At 58.6% G+C, this 11,218-nt stretch overlaps 5 protein-coding genes across 5 annotated transcripts in view; 3 read left to right on the top strand and 2 right to left on the bottom strand.

Moving 5' to 3' along the window:
- Positions 1–665: 665 nt before the first annotated feature.
- Positions 666–3,291, top strand: SDRG_12011 (hypothetical protein; the record flags this gene model as incomplete). The annotated part of the gene is made up of 14 exons (XM_008618068.1): positions 666–839; positions 884–1,012; positions 1,058–1,220; positions 1,267–1,410; positions 1,454–1,509; positions 1,558–1,662; positions 1,710–1,793; positions 1,839–1,977; positions 2,028–2,137; positions 2,187–2,457; positions 2,506–2,670; positions 2,719–2,778; positions 2,824–3,031; positions 3,074–3,291. 13 exons carry the CDS (start codon positions 666–668, stop codon positions 2,907–2,909), a joined length of 1,686 nt encoding a protein of 561 aa, XP_008616290.1. The 3' UTR covers positions 2,910–3,031; positions 3,074–3,291.
- SDRG_12010 (hypothetical protein) lies at positions 3,251–5,385 on the bottom strand. The gene has a single exon (XM_008618067.1). The coding sequence runs from the start codon at positions 5,356–5,358 to the stop codon at positions 3,460–3,462; it is 1,899 nt and encodes a 632-aa protein (XP_008616289.1). The 5' UTR covers positions 5,359–5,385; the 3' UTR covers positions 3,251–3,459.
- A 1,622-nt stretch (positions 5,386–7,007) lies between these two features.
- SDRG_12009 (hypothetical protein) lies at positions 7,008–9,278 on the bottom strand. The gene is made up of 5 exons (XM_008618066.1): positions 9,079–9,278; positions 8,888–9,032; positions 8,080–8,840; positions 7,913–8,033; positions 7,008–7,864 (listed from the first exon to the last, which is right to left on the bottom strand). The coding sequence occupies exons 1-5, from the start codon at positions 9,178–9,180 to the stop codon at positions 7,098–7,100; spliced, it is 1,896 nt and encodes a 631-aa protein (XP_008616288.1). The 5' UTR covers positions 9,181–9,278; the 3' UTR covers positions 7,008–7,097.
- A 600-nt stretch (positions 9,279–9,878) lies between these two features.
- SDRG_12008 (diaminopimelate epimerase) lies at positions 9,879–10,817 on the top strand. Its single transcript, XM_008618065.1, has one exon. It carries the CDS (start codon positions 9,917–9,919, stop codon positions 10,730–10,732), a length of 816 nt encoding a protein of 271 aa, XP_008616287.1. The 5' UTR covers positions 9,879–9,916; the 3' UTR covers positions 10,733–10,817.
- A 114-nt stretch (positions 10,818–10,931) lies between these two features.
- Positions 10,932–11,218, top strand: part of SDRG_12007 (hypothetical protein) — a gene marked incomplete at its 3' end in the record, with an annotated part of 1,264 nt that continues 977 nt past the window's right edge. The window contains exon 1 of the mRNA XM_008618064.1: positions 10,932–11,183. Coding sequence (XP_008616286.1) covers positions 10,956–11,183 — 228 coding nt within the window. The 5' untranslated portion in view covers positions 10,932–10,955. The remainder of the gene's footprint in view (positions 11,184–11,218) is intronic.

The raw sequence follows: 11,218 nt of genomic DNA, 5'->3' as shown, positions 1-11,218 counted from the left end.
ATCGATGCGATGTTGAACTTTAAAAAGCACTTTCTAGGTCTTTTCTACATCGAGCCTTTTTAATATGGTTTTAGATTTTAATTTTTCCTTTTTCTTGTGAAGCCCATTTTCGTTTTGCCCAAACGAACAGTAGAACATGAATCAGCGCCAATGGTATGCACCGCTCACCGTGGCTTCCATCGAAGCTACCCGGTACAAGAACACATCTCTCAGTCAAAGCTACGGTAAGTGCTGTACCTGTGACAGTATTCGCGACTAGGACTTAAGGACCTCTGGTAGATGTTGGGCTCTGCGTACTTCGTGCCATTCGCCGAGTTCTCGTCGTCCATCTAGCACTACTCGTGGGGCGGGAGCAAAAGAATAGCGTGCTGCTGACCTTGTGCAATTGGTGCGGTCGGCTAGTCTCTTTCAAACAGTTGAACAGTGTCGAGCGCGTACTTAATGGCGAGCGAAACAGTACAGTGGGACGAATTACGCCAAGCAGCGCCCGTTGTTCTGGCGCACGACGTCCATCGAGGGCATTCCAAGCGAATGGTTGCTTCGCGCTTCTTCAGTATTCGCAGTCAACAGGCGCATTAACCTCGGGGTATTTGGGTGATTTTAGTCGATGGAATTTGACCCAATCACCGGTCGTCAGGAAGATCGCACTTTCCGTGGAACGTGCAATGGAGATGACCCCGATGGAAGACACGCCGCTGCTGCCGCGGCGCGCGCAACCACCGAGAGCCTACCGCACATGGCATCGCACTCTCGTTGCGCTTGCCATCGCAGCTGCCGTGGGCCTCTGCCTCACAGCGCTGACGCCCGCCGAGCCAACGCTGACCACGGCCGCGATCGAGGTACATGTCATCGAGCTGGCACGTCGCATCATGGGCCGTCGTAGTACGATGTCATTATCGTTGGTGCGGGCCCAGCGGGCTCCGTCCTCGCGAGCAAGCTCGTCCAGGCGACCAACTGGAGCGTTTTGCTCTTGGAAGCCGGCGACGCGTCCCAGCGCGAGCTCGGCGGCGAGGTCCGTTCATCAACTCGTAGCTTTGTATCTCGGATCGCTGCGTAGACTTTTATCTCGTTTGAGGGAAAAGACATGCCGTACACGCCGTTCGACGTGCCATACTACTGGAGCGACGTCTCGCGCATGGCGAGCTTCCACTGGGCCGTGCCCGGCGTGTTCGTCGCCAAGGCGCTCGGCGGCTGCGGCATTCACAACGCCATGCTTTATGGTACGATTGGCTCGTTCACAGGAATGCGTCATGCTGTGGCTCTTAGTGCGCGCGCTGCCCAGTGACATTGCTGCGTGGGGCCTCGCGCCGACGTGGACATGGGCGACCGCGCTCGCCATTTACTTGGCGACCGAGGCCTTTGACGGACCAAGCGTGGCGCATCACGGCTACAATGGCATTGTCCAAACTAGTATGCGATCGATTTCAGAGCCGAACGTCACGCAGCGTTGTAGGCGCGCCGACGCAGATTGACGGTCTCTCGAACCAGTTCCTTGCTGCCTGCGCTGAAGTACGGTCGTGGTTTTGTTGCCATTTCATAGTCAGCGATTCCACGTAGCGAGGAATCCCAGCGTCGAGCGACTTTAACGCACCCGACCAACGTCTTGGCGCCGGCATCTACCACTTTAACATTCGGCACGGCATGCGCGAAAGTGCCGCTAAGGTACACGTCCTCCTTGGGTTTTCTAGGTTAATTGCCCATCTCATTAGGCATTCCTGGGACCGTTTATCAACAAGAAGCTCGACGCAGCGACGCAAGCGCGTTTGCATTTGCGTCTCAATACGACGGTCGAGGTACATGCCGTCGATTTTACTCGAATTTGCCAAGTATCGCGTTAGCGGGTTGCGCTGCAGGACGGTGTCGCCCGCGGCGTCCACGTCCGCGCCGCCCATGGCGACCTCCAGTTCATTGCAAGCAAGCGCGGCGTCGTGCTCACGGCTGGCGCGATTCACACCCCCAAGCTGCTCACGCTCTCAGGTACAGATATTCTCGTGTCACGAAGCCGGACTCGAGAAAGCGGCGCGCAGGGATTGCGCCCAAAGACGTGCTGCGTGACCTCGGTATTCCCGTGGCGGTCGATTTGCCGCTCGTGGGTCGCAACCTCCAAGACCACCCTGCGATCGCCTTGACGTATACGGTACATGCTCGAATATATGCAATTTTGCGCTATCGAAGACGGTTCATAGGCGAGCCATCCGCTCAACATCAACATGACGTACCACGGCGCTAGCGTGCTTGGGTGCTTCTGTATGTATGACGTGAGTAGGATGGCGTGGGACGACTACTTGGCGCAGCGAGGCGGCTGGCTCAGCACAACGGGGCTCTCGGTCGGCGCCTTTTTTGCGACGCCGGGAAGCACGGTGCCCGACCTGCAGCTGACGTTTTTCCCGCGCAAGTCGGAGCCGCAGTGGGCCACGACGCCGGGCGACGAAGTTCTTTTCACGATCGCACTCTTGAGTAGGGTTGCGAGATAGGACAACGAGGCTATATGACGTTGGTTCGTAGCGCCCGAAGCGCGCAACCAGGTCGTGGTCACGTCGCGCAACGCGTCCGTAGCCTGCCACGTCACGAGCGAGATCCCCGAAGCGGCGAGCGAGCACCTGAGCGAGGTCGACGCGCGCAAGTTGCTCTTCGGCATTGCCATCGTCCGCGACTTGGTGCAAGCCCCAGGTGCGGCTCGGGTTCCATTCTAGGGCTAGGGTTTACCGCGCTTGGTAGCCCTGGCGCCGCTGCTCGGGGGCGAGAGCATGCCGGGCGCCGCGCTTGCCTCGGACGACGGTACGCTCCTCACGTGTGGTTTGTTGTCACAAACGCGCGTGCTAGCGCTCTTGGCGCGGGTCTTTGCCAACGTGTACCGCAACTCGCATTGGTACAGGGCTGTTGATGTCCGAACTCACGATGGAGGTTAGGGTCGGGAGTGCCAAGATGGGGTCGAGCCCGACCAACAGCGTTGTTTCGGCGTCGCTTCGTGTCTGGAACACGACCAACCTCTTTGTCGCTGACGCATCTGTGATTCCCGTGATTCCCAACGGTACCAGCCAAAAGACTCGAGTTGATTGATTGATACTACTAGGCAACGTCCACTCGACGGTCGTCATGGTGGCGACCCATGCCGCGACGCTCGTGGCTGCGACCTTGGCCGACCAGGCGACCGTTGCCTAGTGCCAAGACTACTATGCGCTTGAATACCTACACATGTTGTGTGTTCGACGCCCTGTTGTGCTAGTCGCAGTGCTGTGACAGAGTACAATATAAGAGTTAAGTCATTTATTGATCTTGTATATCGCAACAGCTCTCTACCTTTCTGAATCAAACAACCAAGAAGAATACTTCGAGACAAATCTACACCCGCTCAAGTACCACTATAAATAATAGTACACAATCTTCGAACTATCCTAAAACGACACCACGAGCCGCAGTGCCTCTATGGGATCCAGCAAGAGAGCCATCACCCGGCGCCTACCAGGCGCTGTTGTCGCTGCCGCCACGGTAGCCGCCCGAGCTGCCGCCGTAGCCGCCGCCGTTGCCACCGCCGTAGCCGCCACCATAGCCAGCGCCACCGCGGTCACCGCCGTAGCCACCGCGGTCGCCACCGGCCGGGCGCGACGGAGCACCGCCGCCCTCTTTCCGGAAATCGCGGGCGCCGAAGCGCGACGAGCCGCCGCCACGGCCACCACGACCGCCGCCACGACCGCCGCCGCGGCCAAAGCTGCTCTGGTGCATCTGGCCGAGCCAGTCGGGGCACTCCTGGCCGTTCTCGAGGAGGAGTTCGTGGAGCTCGCGGATGATGTTGCGGTTCTTGTCGTTGACCATCGAGAGCGCGTTACCGACGTTACCGACACGGCCCGTACGACCGATGCGGTGGACGTAGTCGTCAATGTTGGACGGCAAGTCGTAGTTGATGACCTGCGTCACGCCCGAGATATCGAGACCACGGGCGGCGACGTCCGTCGCGACAAGCACAGGCGTGCGGCCCGAGCGGAACGACGCAAGCGCCTCTTCACGCTCACGCTGCGAGCGGTCACCGTGGATCGACGTGGCCGGGAAGCCTTCGTGGCAGAGCATATCTTCGAGGAAGTCGGCCGCGCGCTTCGTCTCGACGAACACGAGGATGAGGCCGTCCTGGACTTGGTTGAGGAAGCGGATGAGGTAGTCTTCCTTGTCCTGCGGGTCGACGTACACGACCGTCTGCTTGACGTCCTTGGAGGCGGCGCCGACGCGGCCGACCGTCAAGAAGATGTAGTCGCGCAGAAAGTCTGAGGCCAAGCGCTGGATCTCGCGCGGGAACGTGGCCGAGAACATGAACGTCTGGCGCTCGCGCGACATGTCTTCCTGCTCGACGATGCGGCGAATCTGCGGTTCGAAACCCATGTCGAGCATGCGATCGGCTTCGTCCAAGATGAGGAACTGGATGCCGGCGAGCGAGACGCGGCCGCGCTCAATCAAGTCGACAAGGCGACCGGGCGTGGCGACCATCATGTCGCAGCCGCGCTCAAGGTTGCGAAGCTGGCTGCCAACGTCGGCGCCACCGTAGACGACGACCGGGGCAATACCCGTGCAGTAGCAGAACTTCTTGGCTTCGTCGTAAATCTGCGACGCGAGCTCGCGCGTGGGCGCCAAGATAAGCGCCGACGGGAAGATCTTGCGGCGGCGACCACCGCTCGCGGTCTCCTCATCAATGCTGGCGGGACCGTTACGGAGCATGGACGCGAGTGTGGGGAAGAGGAAACCACCCGTCTTACCCGAACCCGTTTGGGCACAGGCCATCATGTCGCGGCCAGCCAGACCGATCGGGATCGAGTACTTCTGGACAGGCGTCGGCTTGTCGTAGCGGCAGTGCTCGAGGTTCTTGCAAACTTCGGGGCCGAGCTCGGCTTCGTTAAAGGTCGTGACCGGCGGCGGAACGCCTTCACCGCTCGTCTCGACGGGAATGTCATCGTAGCTGTCGAAGTTGATGCCCGACGACTGGCAGTCGCCAAAGAGCTCTTGCTCGAGGCGCGCGTTCGGGTTCATGTCGCCATAAAAGCCAATGCGGTTCTTGCGCGGGCCGCCGTAGCCGCCGCCGCCACCGCCGCCGCGCGAGAAGCCACCTTCACGAGGACCGTCACGCGAGTAGCCGCCTTCACGGCCACCGCCGCCGCCACGGTAGTTGTCACGGGGCGCCGACTCGAACGAAGACCAGCGCGAGTTCGTGGCCGGGGGTTCGCGGTGGTTGTCGCGGCCACCACGGGCACCGTAGCCGCCACGGCGATCGTCGCCACGCTCGGAGCCGCGCTCGCTGCCATGGTTGCTGCTGCGGTCGTCGGCCCCGCGGAGGTGCGGAGGGACGTATCTGCTACGAGGTTGGCTTCCGTCCATTAATTTTGCGTCAGAAATTCTAACTTTGGCGATTCCGTCGAAGCGACGGGTGGTTTCCAACACCTTGGCGCTGTGAATGTGTTTAAAACACGAAGTGTTCTTTTGAACGTAAATAGTGTATGGTAGTCAGTGTCCTCGCGCTGACGTGGCGGTGGGCCGCATCACTTCACCGCGTCGTTGCAGAGCACGATGCGCCATGCACCGCATTTTGCTGTTGATCGAGGCGCTGCATGCTACGCACGCTCTTTTCTGTGCAGTCTGACATCAGGACATAGAACTGAGAGCAACGGTGTGCGCCGCCGCGAAGATGTGACGAGATGAATGGCAGTAGCCGCGGGTTGAAGCGCAAGTCGAAGTAGCCGCAGCAAGGGCTGCCTTGGCAACGCATCGTCGGGATGTACGAGTTTGATGGTGTGATGGACTTCTCGTGGCCATGACACAGCGCACCACAACACAGCCGCCACATCTAGAGGACAACACCATTTTATAAGTACCTGATGCGCAGGAGCTTCACTTCCGTCACGAGGAAGTGTGTCAACAGGAAGCGCGCCAAGAAAGGCGCCAGGAGGAATCTTCTTGCTTTGTGTGAAGCCAGGTTCAAACGCCACCTCGGAACACACGTCCAGTGCAATGGACAAGCACGACAGTCCTTGGCCAAATTATCACGACCCGTCAGCTACTACACTGCGTTCCGCTTCGCAACCTCTCTTAAATGCGCTGCGGTAGTAGTGAACAGACATGCTCGTTGGGCACGAATGGCATCGAGGCCGTTCACCTTACACTATTTTGAGATTTTTGCCCCGGGTTGCTCGTGTCTCTTCAAGGTGCTTCGAAATCGGTTTAAAACACGTTCGGAGATCATTGGATATGGCATTATTTCCTTTTCAACCAATCAGACGCGCCTCTGCCCATGGCCCCTGTCCCCGTATTTTAAAGACAAAACATCCAGTTTAATGCTAACGTTTGTATGTCGGAGCGGTGAAACGCCATTAAATGATGGTCGTTCGCCGAGAAAGTGCGGGTCAGAGTCGACACGTGATTGGTGGAAATCCCCACGTGGGTTTCGACGCACTGCATTTTCTTGGTCTGTTCCTGCTGGCAGGAAACAAGCTGCGGACCGAGCGAGATCGTGGCGACCGTAGAGCGCTGTAGAGGACCCAGCGGTGGACGTCTCTGCCGCGTTGCTCGATCTCGCGTGTTCTGTGCGAAGGTCGTTTTCTGGGTTCGGCGCGCCAACGAGCCGTAGCGTGGCTTCAACCCGCCAACGCTGCCAGCTCAGCCAAACGCCTTGTCTATGCACCAACCAAGCATCGATGCTGCATGAGGCGCCATCACGCGCTTCGTCCTGCGCTGCAAGCTGATGCTTCATTGGCCGCGCCCATGTGCGCGGACTGCCCATGTAAGGAACACCATCTTGCAGCGTTGCGTGCGCAGCAGTCGAGTAAACCGTAGTGACTGCAACCGACGGTACAAACGGCGATACTCGATTTTGCGCTCGGAGTGCATCGCAGCGAAACGTTTCGACTCGTCGCCTTGTCGCCGCATCGCTGAGCTCGGGCGCCGTGTAACAAGGTCCCGCAGATGCAGTAGTAGCCCACACGTTGCGGCACATTAGCTGTAGCTGACGTGGAAGGACTCGGAGGGACCTGTACGACACTCTGCCCACTGCGCAGCTGATTACGAACGTGGTCCAAAGGATGAAACGAGATGGTCTAGTTTCTAGACGTGTTGGCTTCTGCTCATAGAATGCTTGTGTAGCCGTGCTTTTGGCGCATGTAAAACTTGACGCCAATGAAGAAGCCGACGCTGCCACAAACCACGAGCGCAAGCGCGACGAACGCGTACACGACAGTGCTCGACACGGTCGCGGGCGGCGCTTGTGGGCGCGTCGGCAGCTCGTCAAAGTACCCGACGTCATGGAGCCAAGTTTCGGGGTAGAAGAGCGACGACATGGCGATCGATGGCGCCTTCGTGAGGTTGCGCATCTCGTAGCCGTCGTGGAAGCGCGTCACGAGGTTTCCAAAGAGCTCTTGAAAGCGCACGTGCGTGGCTTGCGCGGCAGCGTCCGACTGCGTCTGGAGGTATGCGGTGATTGCGGTCGCATTCTCTCCCAGCGCGAACACGCTCTTCGAGACGTTGGTCTGACGCAGCATCAGCGCGCCCTCGAGCTCGGCTTGCACCGCACGCACGACCGGCGCGATGACGACGTAAAAGCGCGTCATCCAGTTGCCGACGACGGCAAACGCCCAGTACATGGACGTCGTCATCTCGAATCGGTGCAACGACCCGGTCGCCATTCCTGACGGGACAGCATTTGCGTGGGCGTAGACAGGCACGTACGATGTTGCGTGCGGCGCGTACTGTCCGAACCACAGCGTCGCCATGTACGCGTTCGACTTGTCCGGCACCGCCACAAAGGAGTAGCTCGCCCGAAAGATGGAAATCGCGCGCTCAAAGTGACCTGTCAGCGCCGTTGCCTTGGTCATGTTGCCGTTGAAGTTGATATCTATCCGCACGCAACTTATGTTTTGAAACATTGATATTACCGACGCACCGTAGCGATCGGGGTTGCCGTACGGCCCCGCGGCCGGACCCTGCGTCAGGTCGTAGGCTGAGCCCTCATAGTGGTCGCGCTGGTACGCCATGAGATCGTCTGGCGAGAGTCGCGACGAGACCTACGGGTCAGATACATCGAGGCAATAAAACCATGCGTCAGCGTACCGGCGTCGAGAAGGGATAGCTGAGGCCATACACATCCGTCATCGGGCTCAGCTCTAGGTGCGTGTTGGCGAGCGTAAGGACGCGCCACTGGCGACGCGTGGCGTAGTACTGGTCGGGCACGAGCGGATGCGAGTAGACGCGGGCAAAGTTGAACGTGCCATTGACCGACGGGTCGTACAATCGAGCCCGAATCGCAACGTCGACCATGTTTTTCGAGCCCATATAGTTGGCGCTGTCGCTCAAGTTGACGTGCTGGATGATAAACTGGTTGGCAATGACCGCAATGTCGTTGTCAGGCACGCGCTGCGCGACCCAGACCGCTGACGCGCCCGTGTCATCCGGGTGGATGTGAAAGACCCACGCCTCGGTCGTGTCGACGACAGTGAGCGTCTCACCGGCTTCAAACACTGCATTGGGACCGTCCCAGACGGCGCCGTAGTACCCATACGTCTCGGCAAGCTCGCCCATGACTGCGATCGCTTCCCGCGCCGTCGTCGCCCGTTCCATCGCCACGTGCGATAGCTCCGAGATGTCAAAGAGAGCCTTCCCACCCGCGCTTACGGGCACGCTGATGAGCCGCCCAGAGCACGTGCATTCGCCCATGGACACTTGGTGCTCGTTCATGATCGCGTACAAGCCAGAAATGTAGGCGTGGGTCGATGGCACCTGCGGGATCGAGCCCATCGACGGCGACGCCGTCCAGTTGAATACCGACGAGTCGACGTTGGCCAGCGTGTACACGTCACCGCGCCCGTCTCCGACTACATAGATGCTTGTGAGTTATCCCATTCAAGAGAGTGCGGCCCACCGTAGCGAGGGTACTCGAGGCGAAACGTGATTAGATCCCGGGTTGCGTTAGGCCCGTGGGTCTTTGCCGGGACCTTGCCGATGCGAAAGTCGCAGGTGCTGCAGTCAGACGCGTGGGTCGTCATGGGCGCGCCTGTCGTCGAGGCCTACGATACCATTCGCATGAGCTCGGTCGTGCGAGAGGTGATGCACATTTCGGCCGACTGCGATGGCCGTGCACCGGTCCCAGTCGTCTGCGGCGCCGCGGGCGAGAGCGGCGACGCCAAGGAGCACGGTCGACAGCAGAAGATGCATCAAGTGGCGGAAGATGTCGAAATGGGGCGATCGTATTTGCTGGCGACCGTCCTGCAAGGTGCTTCGTTGCGCTGATTGGCAAGGGTTCGCACTTCAACAGGAAACTTAATCGAAGGGTAGTGTGAGGAATAAAATGCATGCGTTTTGATGCGATCTCAATTTTCTATTTCACGTTGGTAGGCAGGATGTGCTGCCAATTGGATATTAAATTGAGAAAATAAAATACGCACGAATCCTAGAGCTTGGATATGTCATTAGCGCGTTTGATTGGATGAAGTATGTATTTAAATAGTGTTAGCAGGGCCACTTCAACCAGCGAGCTCAAGCAGCGTACTTCCAGTCGCCATCGAGACGCAGGCGCAACGTAGGCGGGCATTGGAAAGGAGACATGACCCAGCACGAAAGCATTCCTTTCAAAGACAGGAGTCTTGGGCTACTGAACTGCAATACGTCGTTTTGTAAACACTATTAATACTATTAAGGAGATGCACGTCATTGAATGGCGAACCAAATTCAATTCATGCCAATCTATCAGCCAACCTATAGTGCTTTTGTATATTTTTATTGGTTCCGAAGAAGCCGTCGCTTAATGGTGTTAAATCAGCCTGTCACGGTATTGACCAATGAAATGAGCATACTCTGTGTCTTGAAAGCCCATTGGCTACTTCCAGTATGAGCCAACTCCAGCGCCACTCTTCCAAGCATCCATCCACGCATCACCCAAGTGAGCGCCACCATGAAGGTACCGTTCACCAAGATGCAAGGCGCCGGCAACGACTTTGTCCTCGTCGACAATCGCACGCGAGGCCTCAGCCTCACGCCGGCGCAAGCCATTCACATCTGCGACCGCTTCCGCGGTGTCGGCGCCGCTGGTATCTTGCTCTGGGAGAAGTCGCGCACGGGCGTGGCTGATTGGGCGTGGACCTTTCTCCAGAGCGACGGCGACACGGCCGACATGTGTGGTAACGGAGCGCGCTGCTTTGGCCGTTTCGTTCACGACAACGTCGGCAACCGCGACCCGTTCACGTTCGAGACAGGCGCTGGCGTCGTCTCCGTTGCGGCCGCACCGGACAATACGATTGCTATTGCGCTTCCAGCACCAAAGGATGCTCGCTTCCACGAGATAATCGCACTGCAGCAGAGTCCGACGACGAGCGTGCATTTTGCCAACACGGGCGTACCCCATGCCATTCTCTTCGTGCCGGATGTTCGGGCGGTCGACGTGCAGGCCGTTGGCCGCGAGGTGCGGCACCACGCCCACTATGCGCCGCGCGGCACGAATGTCAACTTTGTCCAGGTGCTCGGCCACAACCGCCTTGCGATCCGCTCGTACGAGCGCGGCGTCGAGGTCGAGACGCTGGCTTGCGGCACTGGCGTGGCCGCGGCTGTTCTCGTAACAGCGCGGACGCATCACTTTACGTCGCCAGTCCGCGTCAATGTTGAAAGCGGCGACTGCCTCGAGATTCGCTTCGAAGACGACGGCGCAACGTTCTCAAATGTCTACTTGATTGGGCCCGCCGAGCAGACGTTCACTGGCGAAATCGACCTCTAACTCTAAACTCGGCTATCTTCTACGCTATTACACGATCCTACAACGTTGCGGGCCAAGAAGAAATATGCGTTTGTCCTGAATCTCCCTTCCATTTATCATGCCTCGGCGTCATGCGGTGTTTTGACCAGGTGCAATGTTCGAGGAAACATCGATGGGTCCTTAAATATGGCGTGGTGCCATTATTGACCACAAATAAGAACGACCATTTCGAAATTGGCAAGCGATGGTCCAGCACACGGGGTACTGCCACTGCAAGGCCGTGACGTTCGAGTTTGAGGCGCCGGCCAACCTCGTCGCGTGGGACTGCAACTGCTCGATCTGCGCGATGAAGAAGAACGTCCACACGATCGTGCCCAGCGCAGCCTTCCGCCTCACGGCCGGCGCCGACAAGCTCACAACGTACACGTTCAACACGCACACGGCCAAGCACCAGTTCTGCAGCGTCTGCGGCGTGCAGCCTTTCTACATCCCGCGCAGCAACCCCGA

Source organism: Saprolegnia diclina, assembly GCF_000281045.1.
Source record: "Saprolegnia diclina VS20 unplaced genomic scaffold supercont1.45, whole genome shotgun sequence".
Classification (NCBI taxonomy): domain Eukaryota; phylum Oomycota; class Saprolegniomycetes; order Saprolegniales; family Saprolegniaceae; genus Saprolegnia; species Saprolegnia diclina.
The sequence above is the reverse complement of the archived record's forward strand: the minus strand, read 5'-3'. Positions and strand labels throughout refer to the sequence as shown.

Coding starts and splice junctions, on each gene's coding strand:
- SDRG_12010 (XM_008618067.1), bottom strand. CDS start 5,358: ATGGACGGAAGCCAACCTCGTAGCAGATACGTCCCTCCGCACCTCCGC.
- SDRG_12009 (XM_008618066.1), bottom strand. CDS start 9,180: ATGCATCTTCTGCTGTCGACCGTGCTCCTTGGCGTCGCCGCTCTCGCC. Junction 8,841..8,887: donor CCTCGAGTACCCTCGCTACG/GTGGGCCGCACT, acceptor GCATCTATGTAG/TCGGAGACGGGCGCGGTGAC. Junction 8,034..8,079: donor GCTATCCCTTCTCGACGCCG/GTACGCTGACGC, acceptor TCTGACCCGTAG/GTCTCGTCGCGACTCTCGCC.
- SDRG_12008 (XM_008618065.1), top strand. CDS start 9,917: ATGAAGGTACCGTTCACCAAGATGCAAGGCGCCGGCAACGACTTTGTC.